Source organism: Diorhabda carinulata, chromosome 5 (genome assembly GCF_026250575.1).
Source record: "Diorhabda carinulata isolate Delta chromosome 5, icDioCari1.1, whole genome shotgun sequence".
Classification (NCBI taxonomy): domain Eukaryota; kingdom Metazoa; phylum Arthropoda; class Insecta; order Coleoptera; family Chrysomelidae; genus Diorhabda; species Diorhabda carinulata.
The window spans coordinates 8132880-8157191 of record NC_079464.1 but is presented as its reverse complement, the minus strand read 5'-3'; the positions used below and the strand labels follow the sequence as shown (position 1 = coordinate 8157191).

At 31.7% G+C, this 24312-nt stretch overlaps 1 protein-coding gene across 2 annotated transcripts in view; it reads left to right on the top strand.

The window, feature by feature from the left end:
* The first annotated feature begins 2995 nt into the window (after window positions 1-2995).
* LOC130894057 (uncharacterized) overlaps window positions 2996-24312 on the top strand; it is a 132132-nt gene continuing 110815 nt past the window's right edge. The window contains exon 1 of one of the 2 annotated variants that reach the window (XM_057800601.1): window positions 2996-3247. In XM_057800601.1, coding sequence (XP_057656584.1) covers window positions 3190-3247 — 58 coding nt within the window. In that variant the 5' untranslated portion in view covers window positions 2996-3189. The remainder of the gene's footprint in view (window positions 3248-24312) is intronic. The other variant, XM_057800602.1, reaches the window with a different exon arrangement.

The following is a 24312-nucleotide window of genomic DNA, read 5'->3' as shown; positions in this document are numbered from 1 at the left end:
TTCAAGAAAAATCAAGATCTTTTAGTACCGGATCCAGTCAGGGGCAGACCTATAGATCTTTTCAGCTTTATAAATGACGACACTTTTTTATCGCGGAATTTAGCACAGTCAAATGATTATGCTATTCAAGTTTTTTTCAGTAGTGGAAAATCTACAAAGTCACCTATCACAAATTGGAAGCACCTTGCGGTTCCATAATTGAAAATTTTCATAGGTCCGCTCTCTCATACAGGGACCATTCAGCTTTCACGAGTAAATGACTACTGGAAAACGGACTCAGTCTCTATTACCCGAGAAAAGAATTGTCGTTAGACGGCGATTATCAATGCACAGAATTCTTGCCTTCTATCAGGATCATCTTCATTTAACTCGTAAATCAACTGAACATTGTAAGGGTGTTATTTTTCTCCATGGAAAACTATCAAATGTTTATTTGGCTTTTTGACTAATATTTAAGTATCTTCAAAGATTTCCTGATGATTAACAGAACTGATACGAAAATACCTTATTATTTCTAAAGTACAATTCAATAAATCAGACAATATTGCTGATTTAAAAGTTAAGATAACGGAAGGAATAAAATAAGCCCTCAGGTAATACAAAATGTTCTACGAGAATTCCAAAATCGCCTCGGTTATTGTCATGAAGTAAATGGTGGTCATTTTGAACATTTAATTATGAATTGCATTGAAAGATACTTTCTTAACATCATGTGACATTATTATCTCAATTCTACGTAAAGTTTTATGATAGAGACGTTACCAAAATTAATTTTCACAGTTACGATTGTACCAAATTTGAATGAAGGATTAAATTTCTTTTCCAATAAAGTGCCACACGATCTCCTTTCTTATTTGATATTTTCGAGGAGGCGCTTATAATTTAGAAGGATGACGAAAAAGGGATAATATTTCAATACTGAAAATTATCAATTGAAGTTTGAAAATTGACCAGTTTCAGGTTTTTCTCACATAATTCATAATAACGCTAAAATTGAATTTATTCCATACATATGGACACTCAATTATTTTTTCAAAATATTAACTCAATATTAATGGTAGGATATAACTAGGGTGCTACTAGTTACGTATTTAGTTATATAAGTTGTTATTTGTTAGATTTGAATTACTATAAGTGGTTCAATGTAAGAACTTTCTATCCAGAAAAAATTGTTTGTTAGATATTGTTTTGCCGAAACATCCTAAAAGACGTTTAAAGGAAAACGATGTTTTGTTGGTGCAATAAGTTCATGCTTTTTTGCGAATGGTGATATTAGAATACTTTAATCAAGTACAAATACAACTTCACCTGATGTTGTTTACATGTGGTTTGTTTATTTATTCGCAAGTGAGGAATGACTGTTTATTTCTATCACTATCCGCCCGCTACCTTTGCAGGTTATACGAAAGAAAAAAATAGAACCAATAATCAAGTTGGATTATTTGATAAATGAGTCAATATTATCAATAATTTGCAATGATCGTTCAGAAACCCCAAGAATACAAAAGGTTTCAATAAATCGTTAATATTCTCCATATATTGAATATTCATCAAAATTATTTAATCTTTGATATTTAGAAAGATTTTGACTAGTTCTGTTAGTTTATTTCTTTTGGTGTTACTTGGAGCAGAATGTATAGAGACAAGAGTAGTTTAAAAACGTCCGACGTTTAGAGAAGGCCTTCATGGAAACCGTTCAGACTATAACTCCCAAAATCATTAGAAATATGTTGAGAGAACTTTGTCGTAGAATGGCCACGTGTATTGAAAGATACGTTAGGGATACGTTGAGGCAATAATGAAAAAAATTATACATCAACAAAATTCTGCATCAAATGAGCTGAAAAACTGGAATGTTTTGACATTGATAAAAAATCAGTAATAAGATATTAAAATACTTTGCTCTTGACTGGAATTCATATTTTTTATCATACCTCGTATAACGACTGAACAATTTTGAAATCTATTGGTTTTATTTTTGTTTTTATACCATGTAGAATGTTTTACAAAAAACAACTTTTTTTCGTAATATTAACAATAAAAAAGTATGCGAACTTAAGTAGATCAAGTAGTGGCCAACACACGCCACAATTTAATGCCGATATGGGTCTTCTGTTAATTTTTATTTATTATTATGCCAGACCACATCAAGCTGCAATGTGGAGAAAAAATAAGAACTACCTCTTCTAGCAAGGTTGACTGATCTGAATTTTATATAATATGCTTCAGTAAGTTAAAGAAAACATTGATCACCACAATCCGCGATCTAAAATCTTACAATGGCCTAAAAATATCTTCCAAAATTGGACAATTTGATTGAAAGCCAAGAGCATGTGCAGCTTTGATACGAGAAAATTGGAGTCACAAAAATTAGCACCTGTTATTTTAACACAATTTTCCATCAAATTCTTGATAAATTGATTTGTTTCATTATTCTGTCTTAGCACACCATTTAATTTTCAGTATTCTAAGTTAGGATATACATTTTAATAAATACAATTCAATTTATGAATTCAGTTTTTCAAATCGAATTAGATAAATATATATGATTTTTGAATAATTGTTTATTCGAATATGAACTATTCATATTATAGAAATACAATTAACGTTTATATCTACATTTTCCCTATTCCTCAGAAAACAATTCATACTTATAAAGTGACCCTTGTTAGTATTATTATCTCAATATTTGCTTTGGAAATTCTCATATTTAAATTCCATTTTCGTTGTCCAATATCAATTCAATCATTTCGAATTTTTTCCGATTTAACTTCAGAAAAATTTTATTAACATTGATCATGTCTTTCAACGCTTCTTATTTATTTTCTTGTTTCTACATTTTAAAGTTCTGAAAATTTATGATCTAATAACTTCTATGTAGGATCATGCAGTATTTGGTAATCCACGCAACATCCTAGACCTAGTCTGTTGTTAACGCTTGCGCTTCAGCATTCTGTCACTTGTTAGAATTGAACCCTCAACCCCATGCAGCGTAAGACTCGCGGTCCAGCGCTTCGTCTTTACCGTTGTTGACGAAGTCGCCGTGACACGACGCCCTCGATAGACGCCTCCAACCGACGCAACCGCTACATCGCGTCGCTCCGTTGGTTTACACATCGGTGCCGGTTGCGCGCCATTTGAATTTGAGGTTAACTCCTCGAGCACTGAGTTTACGATGACAAAATATTTATGAAGGGCATGTTTGCTAAGTTCGTTAACAGTTTTTTATTTGTTATTTTCATAAATGGTAAGTTTTTATAGTTATTATCAATTTATTTAACTATTTACAGTAGTTGAAGAAAACGCAAAAATGTTTCTAAGGATAATTAAATTTTGAATTTTTGATTTTAAATATGTCTCAATGTTGGTGTCATGAAATTGGTAGAAAACACAATATTATTTGTAGATATAACTCCGATGTCTGTAATCAATGGAAATAATAACATAAAATTAATTTCTCATAATTTTCTCTTTCGTTATATGATATATTAAATTTCAGATATGAAAGGCTTGATAGAAAGCCTTGAAAAGATTATATTTGTGTTGCAAATATTCATTTTCCAGTGTACATACATTATAGTGTACATTTGTAATAATACTATCAAAAAACGATAATGAGAAAAAATTAGATCTATTTGGAAAAGAATTGAAGTTTGCAAGTACGTCAAAACTGGAGAATAAATTGTATTGCGACCTGGTGTATTTACTCAAAAACAAACAGAACAACTCCAAAAACTGGAGAGACGAATACGATAAATCTGTTCTCTTTATTGTGTGAGTTAAGGACAATCTATATTAACATAAATAATAATGACATCCACATTCATTTCTATATCTTCTGATTTCTAAAAATCGTACGATTGATGCTAATGAATCCTCTAATTGATTTCTTTGAAGGATGTAATTATTTTGAGATCAAACCAAATCCTAAAATGATAGAAACTGACCAATATCTTCATTCCTACGAAATGCAGTCTTCATATTATGAGAGAGCTTAAAAGTCTGACTATGTGATCACAATTTTTTTTATTTCTATTAAATCTGTATTGATCATTTTTACTTTAAACCTCTTTTAATGAAGGCGCTAAAACAATAATTGCCACTTTAGACTGCACACAAAAAAAATAAGAACACAAAGGAAATTAACTTCAGAAATAAAATTTTGTAAAGATTGCCATCAACGTACATTATTTTTTATAAATACATTATTTTAAATAAATAAGTTCACAAGGTCTATAAGTTAAAGAATAAAATTTTCATTTTTAGAAAAAAATAATGGCGTATGGAACATATTGAGTATAAATAAGAAGCTGAAATAGTACGAGGATGGTCCCAGGAGTACCTGGCCCATCGAAGAATATGTTGGGAAAAAATATATTTTGTTTTCAATGTAATGTTGTTTTAGCTCTATACAATTTTCTGAGCGTTATTCAATAAGTTCGATTAGAACAGAAAATAATTCGAGGGGGCTAAATCTGGTGAATAAGGTGTATCAGATAACAACTTCTTGAACTTCAATTCATCCATTTTGGTCATTGCATTTTTCAAGAAAATTATCCCATGAGCATTTCAAAAAACAGACGGCATGAACTTGCCTGCAGATGGAATGGTCTTTGCCTTATTTGAACAGAGACATCATTTTTAAGCAATTAAGCAATATGGTCCTATTACATTATTACTCACTATATCTACCCATACATTAACATAAAATCGATGGTGATTCTAACCAACTAAATGTTTCTATAATTCAATTTTTCCTTATTCAAGTCACTCGATATTCGACTCTATTCAGTTCAATTAGAGATATTTGATTGTGATCTTATATCCCCTGTAGGTATTTTCAATAAATAATAACAATTTATGATAATTTTCTTCAGAATATCTCTTTGTGGCGAACGGTTACTTGGACATGTACAACGATCTAAAAATCTACGAATCTACGAACGAAAAATCGATTGAAAATTTCATTTTTGCCATCTTTGGATCGTACAGGTTTTCCCTGTAAAAGTTACGTATTGTTAACCATTGGGCTTGACCTGCTCCTGACCTTCTGATAGTTGTATAGAATCATTTTTACCATTAAATTCGTGAATAATTTAGAAAATATACTCAAAATAAGTTCTGATTTCGCAACTTTAAAGGCTTATAACTCAATAACGAAGGGTCGTATAAGAAATTTTTTCCACGTCCCTACATTATTTCAACGTCATTTACTCACTCCCGAATTTTTGGCATCAAGTCCTGGAACACCCTGTATTCAGAAGAAAATTGGGGAAGCGTTAACAAAGAAAGCAAGCCATTTCTAGAAATAGAATTGCAGTCGTGTAGTGGTAGACTATGGTAATTATTTCATTATTTGAAACAAATAAGCTTGTATAACTACAAAGAAAATTATTAATATTAGTAGTTCACTGCGGTGGGAGATAGCTTCTTAAGAATTTAAAATCTACTTATATATGGGGAAATACGTCGCGTGGTTTAGCTAACTTTATCAAATACTGCCATGAAATCCAAGTTAACAAAAGGAAAATAACCATTTAGAACCACACCTCTATCCCTCGGAGTGTCTTTGATATAGTGTGCGTAGAGTGATTCATAAAACTAACACATGTAACATCATTTTTTTAAATTTCCCATCAGACCAAAAAAAAAGGAATATGCTGAATGAGAGACAATTTAATATGCTTTGATTTGAGTATAAATTTATCAGCTACTCTATTTCCTTGTGCTCGCTCAGGAGCATCTTCATTTTATTGAAATCCTCCACTGTGTGCGTGGTGATCTTTCCAGTGTATTTGCCCATTTTACACTGGCCGTCGAATCTTCTTTGTATAAGCTGTTTTCTAATAACGGTCCACATTTTTTCTTTCCCTCGTTGTTTTTTTCTTCTGCGGCTTTTCTTTCCGCTTTCTTTCTTTTCCTCCTGTTTCTCATTTGCGTGAATTTCTCATCTGTTGGACAGTTATCCATTCGACTGTCATTTTTATCTAAAATCTCAATTGTCGGGTTTTCGCTCTTTCTTTCCCATTTTTTGTCCTCAATGATGGGACAGACTACTTTCTTCGTTGTTTCCTCTGCATTTTTTCCTGCTTTTCCTGATTTTTGGAAACTTTCGCCGTGGTGGCGTCCATACGTTGAATTGTTTCTAGCATTTTCTAAATTTTAACGTTTGAGAGGCGATTTACAACCGCTCGTGATGACCGCTTTATTGTGTCAAGAATATTAAAAGTGAGGTGTGAGGAGTGCCTTTAGTCAGTGGAGAGTAAGACGAAGACTGCATGAAAATAACCTAACCCCTAAAACACCTAGCATTGGTTGGAAGCTTACTCCAGCTTATCGGCAAGCACGACGCGTTTTGCATCTGAATTGGACGTTGGAACAATAAGGATCTGTCCAGTTTTCAGATGACACAACAAATAAGTTCATTAACGTGTTGAACAGTGATAATTTTATACCGGACTTTGGCACAACTCTGTATATTGATAGTTAGTTATATTGTATTCGCTTTGAACGGCAATATTCTCTGTTGAAATTGGTTTAGTAAATCAATAAATTCAGTTGGTTTTCTGATATTAAATGCCGCAGTAATTGGTATTTCATTTGAACATTAAAAATTGTTCTATGGAAACTATGTGGAAATAAGAGAATGGAATGAAGCTTCATTATAGATTAATAATCATTATTATTGATAAACTAATTATATATAATCAGTATCAACATTAAAAAATATTGGTCCCACAATTGGAATGTGTGGATCAAATTTGAAAAAAATTATTTGTCACATTGTATAAATTGCAGCCAAATGATGGACAAATAATAATAATAATAATCAGAGACAAATAATTCTAGTATCGAAATGAAAAATACATAATAAAAGTATATTATTCTTATATATTACAAATAACTTTTGAAGTATTATTTTAACCTCATCTCTAATTTTGTCTTGCAATTTCCGTAAAATCATAGTTGATTCATTACTTATCCGCAACATCTTCTACCATAGGTGATAGGTGATATTTCTGCTCCACTTAATTTTATCTTTTCCTTGCTGTTCAACTCGTCTACAGTTCAGTCCTGTTTCAGCATTTTATGCATTCCATTTCCTTCTAGGTCTGCCTTCTTCCTTCTGTCTTCTTTTTTGTTTCGGTTTCCCATGTCACCTCAACTGTTCAGTCCCCCTCAATTCTCACTATATGCCCAAACCATCTCAAGTGCTCTTGAATTTTTTGCAACGCACTCACTACGTTCAATTCGCGTCTAATTATGTCGTTCCTTATTATATCGAGTCTCTTCACCTCCACTATTTTTCTCAGTACCTTCATTTCGTATGCTGTTATTATTTGCTTCAATTGGTTGGTTAGCACCAGAATCCGCAACCATAGATCAGCATTAGTAGTAGTACTGATTCCTAAATTCTCTGTACGTTTTCTTATCTCTCTTTCGTTAAAGAATACTCTGAACAGGGCTACTTAAATAGATAATGTCTCTTTGATCTTATTATTGACTACCTTTTCGTTCATTTTTCGATCTGGTTTAAGGTTATCCGTGGATACTTTGGCCTGTTAACGCTATTCTTTTCCAGTTCTTGTATTTGCACAGTTTACTGTACTCTGTGTTGCAGCTTTTCTTCTACTTTAGCAAATATTAGTAGGTCTTCATCTGTTGCATCTTTCTTTGTTCACTTCTTCAGCTATTTTCAACATGACTGAAAGAGCTTAGAACGCATCCTTTCTCTCTTCTCTGTAAGTTACAAAACTACTTGTCGTCTTTCCCCTAGCTCGGGCTACATTCTCTGTTTTCTTACTTATATTCATAACTGTATTTAACAATTGTTCACTAGTACCATCAAAGGTTTTCTTTAAATCAACTGCTGCTAAATACCATAGATGAATTGAAAAAATCTATAAGAGTGAAATCTGAATACCTTTAAGGCCGTTCTGTTCATGTGAGTTAATCAAGTCAAATTAATTCAAATGACATGAATGATAATTGAATATGTGAACCCATAAATACAGCTGACTCTATGGGCTAAATTGAATTTGTTTTGAGTTGAAACAAGTGGAATTAGCAACCAGTATTACAAAGAAGACAGTTAGATGGTCTAAGAATATGTTTTACAGAGTTAATATTCACGAGAGAGAAAGAAAATAATTATTACGGACTCAATTTAAGATAAAGAGTGTATAGAAGCGAGTCGTACTACCTACATGAGAGATCGTTGAAGAAAGGCCGCAAAGTCTGGTATTTCAGCTGACGATTTCTATCGTCATACCTTTTTTACAAGTTTTATACGCTATATTGTATCCATTAGTTATTCATACATGTATACCTGATTAGGGAAACTTAAAAAAAAACATGAAACATACTACTTTTGTATGTCACTTGAATTCAATAAAAGGATCTACACACTGGAGCAGTCTGATTGATCCTTGTCGTTTCAGGTAAACAATATTGATACCGATATAAGTTGACCTATAACTGAATTTGGCGGAATATTTGGTGCGAGCTGATCAGTGAACACAGAGATTTATATAAGCTTCATTGTCTAGAAAATTCTACAATTTTATGGCCAAAGCACAATTTTATACAAAAAAATTTTATAAAATAATAATTTGGCTTAATAATTATTATAATACAATTATAATACTAAATATTGATTATAGAATAATAAGGTCTTTCAAGAAGAAATCTCCGGAACTTATTAAATGTATTTGCCACTTTTAACTCTAAGGGTAGTTGATCAAATTTTTGGCTTTAAAGATGATGAAATTTTTTATCAGATCAGAGATTGGTATTGTTAAATAAAGGTCCAAATTCTTTCTTCTAGTAAGATTAGGTTAGGTAGTAAGGTAACTAACTATACATGGGTCTCTCAGTTGAGCGGTGAAAGTGTTTATGAATTGTACAAACGGATTCTGAAATAAAAGAAGTGAAGATGAATGAAATTTTGTACTTTTTTAAATAGAATTCGGAATGCGCTCCAGATCATATATGTTACGAATAGATCTTTGTTGGAATTTGAAGATAGATTCGAAGAGGTGCAAGTTACAAAACTCCCAGAAAGGCAAATCATAGCGAAGATGCGATTCGAACAACGAGAAGTAAGTTGTTAAAACAGCAGAAGAATCGAGCTCTTGAGGCACAGCGAAACAAGCAGGGGATAATTCTTTCAACAAAGGGCAGACCCTGTCTATAGTCTAGAGAAAACCCCGTTTTCAAAGGATTCGTCGATTGGAGAATCAAAAATGTTAATCATCACTTGTGAAGAATTTGAAAATAACTTAGACGATTACCCACCAATGCCACATAAAGTTTAATTTTGAATATTGAGTATAGTTTGCAGTAGCTCAAATCTATCTACATGTCTAAAGAAGAGACTGGCAATGACTCTTTTAGAAGGAACGAGAAGAGAATAATTGTTGACTTCGTTTGGAACGAGGTCTTTAGTATTCGATGAACTCGTTTTGTTCGTAAAATCATTGATTAAATCAAGTTCCTGTCGAGGAATTTTTAGCGCTAGAGATGCGATTGTTCAATAAATTTGATAGTTACAATAATTTGTAGTTATTGATATAATTCAGTACGTGAAGATTGTCTGTGAATTGTTTAATATACAAGAGTAGTCTCATATTCTTGAATGAAGAACGTGTTCCTAACATTAGGTAAAACTCAAAGATACTCAGCGCCCCAAAACATGCAATAGGAAATGAAATATATTGAAAAAAACTGAATTTTGATTCAGCTAAATATAAAATATATGAAGGACCATTGAGACGGCTCTGACGTATATGCCCGAAAGCAATAAAAATCGTTCACATCTAAAATAGCAGGTGAAAATGATGAGAAGGATTAAGAAAAACAGGGATTGAAAGTAGGGGAAAAGCAGTCGGGACAAGTAGAAATAAATTAGGAAGGAACTGAAGTATACGTCTCAGGTCCCAATAAAACTAATATATAACGGTAAACTGGCTTTGAATTAAATAAAAAAATGTTGCGATAAAGTATTTCAAAAATCAAATCTTCAGTACAAATCACTCATTTTCCGATAGAGCAGTGAATTCAAGTAAAATTTATCTCGACTCCAATTTAATACTCGCGTTTCCTCTTTTTTCACGTCGTGGCGTAACTTGATATATGTTTTTTTTTCTTTAGGTAGGTTATAGCACGTGCAGCCGGATCATAAGTGGCTGTAATAAAAGTCCTTAAAAAAGCAGCAAAAAATTGAGAAAACTTTTTCCTCCGGTAAATGTACCTATTCATCCAGCACCCCATAACGGATAACGATAATTCAGAATTTCATCGTTGTTAGGTGCTTTTACAACCGCCTAACTAAATTGGAGGTTATATTTATACGTATACGATGGTGGATATAGAAGACTACAAATATAAAATATACAAACTATGAACAGGTCAAATAAATGAGTTTATTAATAAATCTATTACATTATAATAATTTTACGACTTTCTAAAATGTCCGACTACTGGTACCAGAAAAAAAAATGAAAATGAAATAGGTCACTAAGACCAACGATAAAATATCGATCATAATTCAATAATATATTGTGTTAATAGGCACTCAAGGACAAAAGTCTTCTGAAATTTCACAAGCAATAGGGTAAAGTTGAGCCCACGGCAAATAAAGTGTCACGAGTATCAATTTAAATCATTTGACAGAAACCTTAAAATATGAGACTGGTTTTGTGACACCAGGTAACTAGAATTACTTAGTTTATTAAGAGTAATTTTCAGAAGCAATTTATTTTCTTCAGATTTTCCAAATGAGTTCTCAGATGATAAATTGCTTGGAAGTGAAGTTTGGAAAATGGTATTTGAGACTTTATGAATTATAGACACAGAGATTAGCAACTTTATTTATTAAATTCTCCTATAGAAACAAATGAAGAAATTGTAAAATAGCGACAACGAGAAATAAACACAGGTTTATATATAAAGATATATCTCAAATTTTCTCTTTGATTTCAATAAATTACTAAAGCTGTTTTCTGCTTGAAAATAGGGAAGGAAAAGTTCTATCCTAAACCCAGAATATAATAACTTTGAAAAAAGATCAGAAAAGCTGTCATTAACGAGACAAACAAGAGCCCGATAAAATTTTAAAATATTCGTATGAGCCTTAAAATTTTAATAATGATTTTTTTTGGATCGAAAGATTTCTTTAACGGTTGTGATTATTTTAAGCATATGATCAGTCTTTCAGGTGCTACTGGTTTATTAGCATAAACATATCCTTGTGAAAAAATTGAGGTCCATTTCTTTTTTATAATATTTTTTTCTGCTAGAATTTTAATTTAAATTTTAATATCGGCAATTGCCGTATGGCACATAGCTTCATCTTCTTGTTACCACATTTTGTCCAGATCAATGTTCTCCACAGTTAGGTTCACTCAGACGTTTAAAGCTCATTGTGTTACCATTTATTCGCGATAATTTGGAAAGTCACCTTTCATCATTTTCTTTATTTTGAATCATTTTTTGAGTATTTCTAATAAAAAAATGAAGTCTATTAGTTTTTCTGATACAATGTAGAAGTTGTCACCTCCTGTTCCTGGAGTCTCGAACAATGTCAAGTAATCACTCAACAATAATTTTATGAATTGAGTGTTCCGGGAATATAATCATCTTTTCCGTTGTATCTTCATTGATTGTGGCTAAATCTCTTTAAATATAGTACAACCATTTTTGTTCAACCATAAAGGTGCTATGATCGAATTTGACCTGGTCTGTTGCATTTGATTTGAGTCAGAAAATCGAGTTGGTGACATTCTCTTTCTCATATATTCTCATTATATTACGCAGAAAAAAACTTTTTCTGGTTAGTTGTCATGAAAACTTAATTCCATGTGAATAGCATAATCTAATGATTAGATTACTAGTAGCAATTATTCCAAGACTCTCTCTGCTTCATAATTTCCTTCCTCACAGTGTCTTGATACCAAGAAGAACTCCAATCAAACGATTAAAGAAAAAAGCCTCACGAAAGCAATTTTGTTGTTTTGGATGTTATTATTTTGAAGCTGCGGTCACATTTCCAAATTAAGCATATTATGTATATTTAGATTTGGAATTTTGTGTACACTACGACCCAAAGGATTTATTGTGTCCTCCTTTCTTGCAGGGATGCTGGAGAACCCAGTGTTCACAGCTGATCCATTGATCCCACTTCTTTTAAAAAGTCTAGAATGTCTCCGTTTTCTATTTCAAGCGCTCCCAAGTGTAGTAGTGCTATGAAGTTTCTTGTGTTTCACATTTCGAGAGGATGTTGATAGAGTTTTTTTCCTATGTGCTATAAAATGTGTACGCCGTATTATCTGCTAGGTCTAGCGTCAGGTGTTTGTTGAGTCCACAGTGCCCCAATGAATTTCTTGTTAGTATTTGTAGGTTGTTCTCACATAGGTTGATACAATCAGCAGATCTACTCTAATTATATTTTTCTACAAGAGTTTTCGCCACCTAGAGGTTTTTCCAATAATTGGTTTTGCTTCTATCTGCCTCCTTTCGCAATGCTTTTTACATAGTTTTATCGTTAATACCACAGAATAGTTTGGGTCCCAAGAAGGGCTTGTCTGCCCTCGCTTTCGCGAGCTTATCAGCTATTTCATTCTCAGTCGCTCCGGTGTGTCCCGTAATTCATTGTAGGGTAATATTAATTTTCTTGTCTAGCTTGTTCACTTTTTCTAAGCAATCACCTTTGAAATCAAATGTTCTTTTATTTCACAGTAGCACATGACTGTTTCATTGATATTTCCACAATTATTTTCTTGGTCAAAATTATTTTTAGTGTTAATTTTAGTATAAATCTTCTCTTAACTTAGGAAAATGATGTATATCAACATAAACTTCACCACATACCTTCCTGATATAAAATCCCTACCCGCTCATATCATGTAAAGTTTGATCTTCAAATAATGAAAATTTAGATGCCACTAACCCTTCTAAAGTTATTGAGCGTATAAGCGGTTGAAACAAACCTTGTGTGAAGAAACTTAATGACCTTATACAGGGTTCTTCCAAGTATTTTAGATTTTCAATTTGTTAAATTAGAATCGGTAGATGAACTAATTTCGAAATTTTAATTAATATCCGAAGTTGTTTGCCGAATGTAATTCCATTCCAAATCACAATTTCGTAAACTTATATTAATAGAAAGCGAACGCTAGTTAACGTAGTGTAGAATTTCTAATTCGGAAATGTTCTTTTTGTTTGATTCACAATGTTGATGCACAAGCATGCTCATTTAAATGGTTTACCAAACAAATTAAGTCACACAACAAGCAATCGCTGAAATTATTTTATAATACGATGAGAACTTCTATAGTTTTGAAAAGTTTACAATGAATTTTATTGTTGTTTCACAAGTTTAGAACTGTCAAATCAAAAGTAGAGTCGCGTAAAGCTGAAAATTGGTAGAATGTTCCAAAAGAAAAAACTAAAATTATGTTTAATAGTATCAAGAATGAGCTTTTTACGTAGTATAGCAAAACGGTGAGTCCTGATATATACGAGAATTTAGAGAAAACAAAAATTGCAGACAATATAATTATATAAAAAAATATCTACTAATTGATCAGGTGGATGATCAACCACATTGGGACCACCCGCTCAGAAACCACACAACTTATATTTTTGCTGTTGGAATTGTTTGTATGATAATATCGTAGACATATGAATCTTACACTCAAATCAATTATCTAAGATCGGATTTTTTTATATATTTTGGGTTTGGAGACTCTTGTACCTTGAAGGTTTCACACTAAAAATTTCTCTTTTTAAAGAGGTCTCCATGACCTGATATTTTTCATTTTTTTGCAGCTTCTGGTTTAATTTCTTTAGACGGAGAAATTTTTCCCAAATTCAAGTCTTTTGTTACCGATTTTATTTTTTTGATCCCGTTTCTTCTGATTCCATCCTTCTCTGGCGTGTCAGTTGATATCATTCTTTTCCATTCTTTCTCCCCATCTGTTGTTTCTTCTTTATTTGGTTGAAGACAGGGTCTTATATCAGTAACAGGAAGGTTGGGCTGTGGTACGTTATTTTCTAAATCGCAATCCGTTGCGTAGGAACCCATAAAATCTTGATCTGAAAATATTTCGATATTCATTGGATATATTCCGGAAGCTGCAGCTTATTTAATATGTGAGGTATTCGAAGCTTTTTCGACTGCTCCGATGGACAAATGTGAATCGTGTTTTTCCAAGAATATTATAACGCGTTCGTCTTGTGAACACTTGACAAACATAATAAAATGGTCAATGAATTTTAAGAACAGCTGTTCATTTGACCAGCCAGTGGAAACTGCAGTTTTGATTGTTCTAGGAGGTGCGCCAAAGAGCATTATGTCCTGAGAATATCAGCATTGGCAGAATATAGTTTCCAGTAGCATTAACTGCTGCTATTATAGTCACAAGGGCTTCCGTCTCGGCTGATATTGCACTTCCTAGTTTTTTAACTCTTTCCCACCGAATTTTTTGCATCAAGTTACGGAACACCCTATATATTTAATCAAGAAGTGCTTAGTACACTACATTCCAATTTCTGTGAATACGTGTGGCTATTACGCAAATTTTTCATTTTCTATAATCATTATATTTACGAAAGTTACGAAAGGTAGTTTTTAGGAAACTGTTGAGATATTTTGTTAGATAAAAAATTTCGTTTGATCTAGCTTTATGATAAAAAAAGAAATTTCTGAGACCCTTCACCTTGAATAAAATTTAAATCAAATACGGGATCTCATTTATGTAGTATTTCGAATATTCTTACGACTTTATAGCCCTATATCTTTTAGTTGCTGAACTGTCTCGATTTAGGACCTCTTCTGATTGAAAACTATATTCTAAGACAAATAAGTGACGTTTTCACTTATTTCGGACTTTATCAATATTTAATTTGAAGAATAAACGTGATTTTGATATTCATGCTGTAAGCATGAATTTGTAAATGTTATAGATCATTATTAACTTGCTAGGTATCATCTTTTCTCTGCATCTCAATAGAAAAATCTTCGGTTCTTCTGTTTTGCAATTTTCTGTAGAATAATTCCGTAATTTTTCAGATTTTGTTTGTCTATATTTCCGTATAAAAGTTCAATGTCATGGTATGTAGGATGAACCAGTGCTCATTTGTTTTGTTGCTCAACGCATCCTAATTTGGTTAGTGGTCAAAGATGTTGTAAAATTTACGAAAATTTATTAAAAATGGACCGCAAAATTTCAGCCATGTGGGTGCCGAGACTGAATTTTCATCAGAAATTCACACGCTGAGAATTTTGCACGCGTTTCCGCGAATAGAGTTGGGAAACACTAGAACACCCACTCTTATAGTGCTGATTTGTCCTTATGTGACTATTATTTATTTGGTCACTTTGAAAAAACACTTGGCGGACTGAGCAGGGTGGACTCGATACACTAAACACCTGGTTAAAAGTCCTAATTGTGGAGTGTTCAAGAATGTTTACGACACTCACTAATTTTTTGGAAAAGTTGTTGGGTCTGTAGCGGGGTGCAATAAAATATATCTGAATAGTCCGCTTACTCATTTTTTGTCGCTTGAAAGAACGCACCAGTATGCATCAGACGTTTGCTTGTGCAGTGTCTAAGTATGAGGTGCAAAAAAATTTTGAACTATTTAATTCTGTTTTAGATATAATCTATTTATGGCTGTAAGGAATCTGCCAAACAAACATCAGTTACCCGTACTTACTCCTTTTGAAAATATCGAAATTTTCATGAAATGGATATTTATATGCAGTTTTTTCACTTTACAGCTTTTCCTTCGAAACGTAAGAATCTGTTCATCATTTCGCAAAAACTGAAGGGTAAAATCTATATGGAGGAATGCTTACATGTTCAGAATGTTGACCGCATTCATTTAATATCTGGAGAGCTTGGTGAAGAAAAGAAAGAAAATATGTTAAACGTAGCATTTGTTAGCTTTGCTTCGCTAATAGAATCCAAACAAGATTTCTGGACCAAAAAAAAGGAGAAAAACCAAATATGTTAAGGAAGAATTGGGCACATCAGAGTTGATTCAAGCAGCTCAAATGGGTATAAGAACAGAAATTGAATGTGTTGAAACTGCGCCTTCAGGATAAGAAAAGCTTGGAAGAATCGTGTCAAAACTGTATAAATGATTTATACGCTAGATGAAGTAGTTACGCTCTTTGTTGATGCACAATTGACAAAAACTCACTAGCAACAAATAAGTATAGAGACGAAACTGAAAAACGCAAATATCGTATTCATAAAAATATTTGTGCCAGTCACAATGTACACAATATTGGTTCATGGATCACGTGTGATTTCTTTTGCAATTCTACCTATAGGGCAACTATACAAAGAAGAGCAATAGTGTGGATATAGAGATTTGAAAGCATATTGGAGAAGTCACACTTGAAAATCGTCAAGGCAATGCAGTTTATTTAATATTTTACTACTGTCATCTGATCCAGTTATTATTAGCTGAATGAAATTTTCTCAGAAACGAAGGAAATCATTATCACTGGAAATTTTAGTACTTTTGGGTGTACCTGATGAGGTAGAAGATATCTGTAAATCAATTATGTTGTCCTCAGTAGAAAAAAGTTTAATTAAATTCTCAACGAGTGATAACAAAGATAGTTTATAATGTTTATTTGAAAAAACACACCACAAACTGAATCAGTTTTTAGCAATAAACATTTACATATATTTTTGACCACGCTTCGATGTCATCGAGCCTACTAACCTCATAATCTATTTTTATGTCTTTGTTGTCTAATTTTGGAAATATATTTTGATAAAGACCAAAGGAGATTGAATTGTCAATTTTTCACCTGTTTTAAAATTATATATTCTATCGAAAGAAACCCAGAATCGGAAAAATTCTGCATTTATACAAACTTTCAAACCAATTCAACAGAAATCTCTGTACTATACCATATCTAAACTGACTGGACTAGTTGCCCTCTTTTATTTTTATTGAGATGTTGACAACGCTTTTCTTATACTGAAATAGTTACAGATAAAAATCTTCTATTAACTGATAACTTTTTTGGGTTACGTTGTTTTTTCTCGAGTTCTTATCACTCCACCTGTTGCCTTGAATTACATTTCTTTGTCAAGTCACATTATTGATAAGAAAAAGTTATTTTCAAGTTATTAAATATTCAAGAGGAGACCACAACTTTCTCGAATAACAAATATATCTGAGACGAAAGTTTGTTATTTTAGAAAAATAAGAGAAATGGAAAATGAGAAAATTGAATAATTAATGTATAAAAACGTCGTGTATTATCTGTGACAATAAATATGTGGCGACATCGTTATACTTTTCAAGAATAATAAAAGTTTTGCTTAATCCCCGTGGCAACCTATAGCGGCATAAATTTTGAGAAGTGTTTTTAATTGTATTGAGAAAATTTTTCAGAAACTTACTAACTTACCTTGTTTTGTCCGATTGCTATATATCCCAAAATTTATTTACCTCATCATATAGAAGGAGTAAATATGTTGAAATAACATGTATAAGGAGCTATAACTGGAGACCATAACTGGCTTCAGAAACCTATAGCCCAGGAGCTGTTAATCTAAAAAGTGTTCTGTAATTTTTTTATAACATTGATTGTTCAAAAGGAAGTGAAAACACGAGTTTTGCATGGATTTGCAAAGCCTAAGTGTATTTTATAGAAAATTTCATTTGCTTTTCGAAAAAATATCCAACAAACCAGCTTAAAATCGATAAATAGAATTATAGTCAATGAATATAATCTTTAATAAATGTTTCTATATGAAAATACTATTGTTCCATAATGATTATAATTTTATATATTCTATTAATACTCTTTTTTATAAAATACTTTTTTATACACTTAATGAAGTTGTTATAGGGGTAAGTTTCTAGCTTCTATAATTTCCGTAGTTCTTATGACTTTAATAAATATTTCTACTCGATTTTCACAAATTATTACAAAGGAAGAATGAAGTGTTTTATTTAGTCCTAATTGGAACTAAGAAAAAAATAATTATTATGCCTCGTTAACTTGCTACAACTGAATATTGAATCATAAAACGTAAATAGACGAGTAAAATGTACCTGCTTGTAAGGGAGTTACGCTCATGGTTCAAACAACGCCGTAATTCTATTTATGATCAGTCCACGTGGACTGACGGTGTGTTAGATATTAACTGAATTTTATACGGTGAAGATTATTTTTCATTTCTCAATTGGGTACGAGTGCCGTGCGTATTTATGAAATATTGATTGATCCTAGCATAACTGTCTTCTGAAATTGTTATAGAAAGAACTATCGAGAAGAATAGATCATTATGGATCAATAGTATTTCCACAGAGAAACATTTTCTCAAACTATATCCATTGACTATAATTTTATTTATCGAAAATGAGTTCAGAGTCAATGAATTTTAAGCTAGTTTCCTGGATATTTCCGGCCGTTTCTGAGCTCGCTAACCAAGATCATCTTAAAATAGACCTTCAAACAAACAAAATAAAACAAAATTATGTTACGTAATACACTTTAGGCACATCATTTCATACCATGAGGGAGAAACATTTATCGATTTTTTTATTTTAATTTTTTAAACCTTTTCCAGCTTTGAAAATCCTCGCAAACCTCGCGTTTCCAATTCTTATAGATTTGAACTATCGATTTTCATAAAAAAATTTCATACCCGGTATGAGGGGACTTTTAAATTGACAACTCCTGGACTTCTAATACTGATGCCGCTGTAAATAGACGGACAGTGTACGGTATAGTGATACTGGCATATATAAAATTTTTACATCATGAATATATATAAATCCAAATGATAGATATATCTTCATTTGTACTATTCCTATTTCAATCAATGGCTCTTATATTCGGCAGTCTAAATACCTAGATGAATTTCGTTCTATTTACTCGATCTTTCCGTTTTCAATTTATTATCTTTGTCACCATATCAGATAGGGTTTTTCACACTTCCTCGCTACCTATAATTTCATGAACAATAATTTTTGGTGGAAGTAAGCTCCTGATTTTTTTATTTTTGGCATGCAAAAAAGGTTTGCTCTGCAGTATCTTGCAGTATAGTGAAAACAATTTGGCGAGTCTGTAATTTTAAAACAGTGAAATTAGACGTGAAACATCCATATCCTATGAGTAGCTGTGTCAGTTGATTATTTATACAGTCGTGTTTTCTATTTAGCCAAATTTAATATTAAGAATTAATCTTTTCGTCCAGCTACCTTTGTCTTGTCTGAAGATGTTAAGTCAGCTAAAAATACTGCTGCTCTCGTTGATACTGTTCGAAATGCTCTGCAGATTCTAGCTAGATTTCTTTGACTGTTCTTAAACATGCTGCTGTACTTTTGAAATCTGAGTTGGGTTAGATTTATTATCATAAGAACATTTTACAATTTTATGGAAAAAGTGACAAAATTTTATAGCAAATAATGTAAAATAACAATTTGCATTAGTTATAATTATATTAAAATATTAATATTTTACTCTATACTAAATATTGAATTATGCCAGTCTTATACATTGTATAATTCTGCTACAGAATAATAAGGTCTTCCAATCAATAATGCCTTTGTGGATTTGCGGAATTCATTGAATATATATGTCACTTTTAATTCTGAAGGTCTTTAATTGAGAAAATTCTTGACTCAGAAGAAGCTGAGATTTTTCACCAGATCAAAGGTAGGTAATGTTAAATAAATGTTCTTTTAGTAAGGTAACTATGAATGGGTCTCTCAGTTGAGTTGTGAAATTGTGAACCATTCTAAAGCAAAAAGAGCGAGAATAGATAAAATTTTGTATTTTTCAAAATATAATTCGTGTTTCGTTTCACTACTTGAAAATAAATGTGGCGATCAATTATTTTCAGTAAGTTGAATATTGATTCGAAGAAGTGCAAACTACAAGATCCCCAGAAAATCAAACCACAGTGAAGATGCGTTTTGAACAACGAGTGGTAAGTTCTTAAAGAAGATCGAGAATCGAGCTATTTAGACACAGATTTAATGGCAAAACTAGAAGAGGATAAGTCTCTACATGTAGATAAAGAAACTTGATCGAATTTGAAGATCGTATTAAGTCATTTTTGAGTTTTATATCTGGATCTGCCCAGGTTACTCGAGTTTCATTCCACAAATAAAGTAAATTTACCATTAATTCGTTAGTCTGAAACATCCTTAATGAATACCAACTGGTGAATTTCTCGAAACTTCACCATTAGCTCGTATCAGTTGTTTTCTGCATTCAAGTTGAGATACGAACTATTTCCAAGGAATGCTATAATAGTTTAGTTTATCAGATAGTTTAGTTAATATAGTTATATTAACTAATAATAATAATAGTTTAGTTAATCAGATCAACATAATCGAAGGTCTAAGCAAAATCTCAAAAACCCAATCCATTTTAAATTTATCATTAAGTGAGCTATATATTCCATTAAGACCAAAAAGCATAGCATCAATAGTGCATTTATTAGATGAGGAACCAAATTATTGAGTTTCCAAAATTTTATGGCAATAGATGGTTTTTGATTATTTTCCCAATGATCTCCATCCTAGTACAGGGGAATAGTTATGGCAGATTTTAGACAGTTAGGGACAAGCCCGTTTTCAAAGGATTCGATGAGTAGAGAAAATAAAACGTTAAACATCACTTCTGGAGAATTTAGAGATAACTCAGCTGATAACCCATCAATGCCGCATGAAGTCTATTTTTGAATGCTGCACTAGCTCAAATCTATCTACAGGTCTAAGGAAGAGACTGTCGGTGACTTTTCTAAAAATAACGAGGAAACAAATATCATCACGAGTTAATAATCTTACTAAGGTTCACGAAATGATTTTTAAGTTCGTTTTGTTTCTTAAATCATTGATAACAGACCGAGTTCATATTCATTGCTATAATTGAGTAAGGATTATCTGTGAATTTTTTAATATGCAATATATGATATAACTAATCAATAATAAAAAGTGATCAGAAAAGTTTTAAAATCAAAACACGTTTTATTTAATTAAATAATTGAAAATGAATTAGTTATATACTTAGGGGCAATTACGTTTGTTACTAACCTCATAGGACCGATAATGATGATAAAAGTATACAGCAATGATGAAATAATAATAACCGAATCTTTCTCAGATTGAAAATATTTTTTCTTTCATGTTTTTTTTTCAAAGAACGTATTATCGAGTCAGTTTATCATTAAAAACAATGGAGTTTAATCAAAGATTCACAATTTCGGGTAAGTATGAGTATAATGTGAATAATAATGGCGTTGCAGCATTTTATAAAACCACAGCTACTTTTTATTCTCGTCTACTGAAATTTAATTAAATGTTGAAAATGATTTATATCCTTTGAATGCTTCTATGCGATAACTCTTCATGTTTAACCTCCAGTGCGCTTCCACGATTTAAAATGTTCGCTGAAATGGAAAAATGAAATAAAAATCGGATAAGTACATCATAATTGTTCACCTGTTGACAACATAATGCACTGTCGCATTTGTGAGACTATTATCAAATTTTAACGTAGTCCAATCTCCACTCGGACGAATTTTAATTAATAGAAAATCCAGAAAATCTTATTTTCCTTAATTGTGATTGTACTTGATTTCTTATTCCACTTAAACTTCATACAATTCCTTTATATATTCTTTCCTCTATTTTTATGTATGTAAGTGAAAAAAACCTACTCACATCCTTGTAGTCCGAGAGCGGTTATTGCTGCCGTGTGCATTCGAAGGGTCAAAGATAAAACCGTTCCAATAGTCCGAGAGCGGTCAATACCGCCGTGTGCTGTTTTTGCGAAAACTTTCACAACGTTGCAGCGCGTGGCGAGAAGCCTCGATCACCACGCGCCGAACGCAGACATTAAAAAGATCAACAACAAAACTTTGGCATTAACATTAACAATATCATTCCATTATGTAAGCTCTCTAATTATACAACCAAATAAATTACAACCCGAATTATTGTAAATGAACGCATTTAAACGAAATGTAATTAGTTGTTACATTACAAGTTGATTTTATTGTTACTACTTTATGAATTCATTAAGCTAATTAAAAAATTGAAATAGAAACGTTTGGTTTTCGATTTAGATAATTAGTCATTAATATGAAATAATGAGAATTCGATATCAACGATTGTAAATGAAAACATAGAAGAACAATACTAATGACAGTATTAAATATAGGAATTCCACTTAAATAACAAAATTCAAAAGCTTTCGCGGGTTTCCATTCGTGAGTAGCAGTAAACAGGACAGAGCTTGTTTGTATGATGGGCAGCATGGGCTTGTTTATACATGTTTTTGACATGTAATGTGATGGTGTGGCATTGCCTTGCGATAAATTGAGGTTAATTGTGAATTTTTAGTTTCATTCATAACATGGACAAATATTTGATCAAGCAACATTTGTTGGAAATAAATGTGTAAATTAATCAAAATTTCAAAAAATTCATTCTTTTCCATGATTTAAGAATATTTCAATGGATCTATTTTCAAAGCAAATTAACGACATAAAATGCGCGCCAGAATAGAGCCACGTGGTGCTATCTTGAGAAAGCGCGAAACACCGGTCCTGCACTAACATCAAAACATTGTATAAATAATAAAATAGTAGAACAGTTAACAATGTTAACAGTTAGACAACAAAAAACCATTTGAGGCACTTTTGAGGCACGCCATCTAGGTACTTTTACGCTCGTTCTTCATAAAAATGACCCGTAGCTTAGTGCCATCTGAAATAAACTAAATTTTTTTGGAAAGATCCCAACTAAATGTCAAGTTTTCTTTACCTTCGAAATTCGAACCGATAGTACATTGTTGCCGATTGTACTTTTTATTACGAAAGTGACACAGATTGCCTATTCAATATGAATCGTTACAATAGATAAATAAATTTTGAAATATCACGTTTATAATAATGTTATAACATGTATTCATCTCGAACCGAAAATAAACTTAATCTCAGTACTAATTATTTGTCACCAATTTCAAACCAAACTAACCAAAAGATTTGTGTAATGAGTTCTTGTAGAACTAGCAAACGAAACAAATAATTTTTCATTAATCTGTTAATCACTTAAATTTGGGATAGAAAGAAAGATGCTTGCACAAAGGAATATAAAATATATATACTTACCTTTGGTGACTGAAATAATAAGAATTTGCGATTTCAGAACCTCGGTCTTGACTGTATTTTTGGAACATTCATATTTTGATGATATTTTGAATAGGCGAAAAAATAAGTCCTGGCTATTTTGTATGTTTTTTTAACTTTCAGTTGATTTATGTGATTTATCCATTTTCCCCTTTCTTCCTGGGAAAAATATTTTTGATTTTGTTCCGCTTTCGTACTGTATTAATATATTTGATAAAATCAAAAACAATAACTTGTAAAAAGTTTTAACTATACTAATATTTTAAACGTAACGAGATGAAATATACTAAATGTATCATAATACAATATCGTACTAATATTTCAATCAATGACATTGTAGAATTCTTCAATTGTGCAATATTTCCTTTTTTGAAGGGATGCCGTCGTCGATATTCGGAACTTACTAAATCTATTTGTTGCTTATAATTCTAAAGATACCTAGGTGATAATTTTTTAGCATGAAAGTTTTAACAGGTCAGAGGTCGGTTGGGCAATAAACATCTTATGACATTACATAATGCTTGGACTTTCAGTTAAATTGTAAACAGGATTTGAATATAAATAGAAGTGAAGTTATGAAGTACATTATGAATGAATTGAAATAAATTAAGGTAAATAAAAAAGATGTTAGACTTTGGCGTAAATGTCAGGAATCACGGATTTTTTCTCTGAGGTAATTGCATCCTTCATATTAGATAACTAAATGAAACACTCAAAGTTTTAGTAAATGAATTTATTAGAAAATATTGAACAGAAATATCAAATAAAGTAACAATAATAACTACACTTTTTATGAAATTGCTGATATAAAATTATAATAATTATAGACTGAGCGATTGAAAAAATTATCAGAAACTACAACTAGTACGGTCCTGTATATATTCCTTGTGCATTTTACAGCTACAAAATTGTTAGTGGGAAATTCGAATGGTCAACAAACTGAGTAAATTTATTGTAATTTTACAACGTTTTCAAATTCTCAAAATGTTTGTTAAAAAGTATGATAGTGTTGCTTCGGAACATTATTCACATTCTAATATTTTTGTTTTCTGGGAAATATAATTAAAATTATATAAAAGTAATCCAAATGCACAACCAACGAAACTCAACAATAACGCAACGAACACAA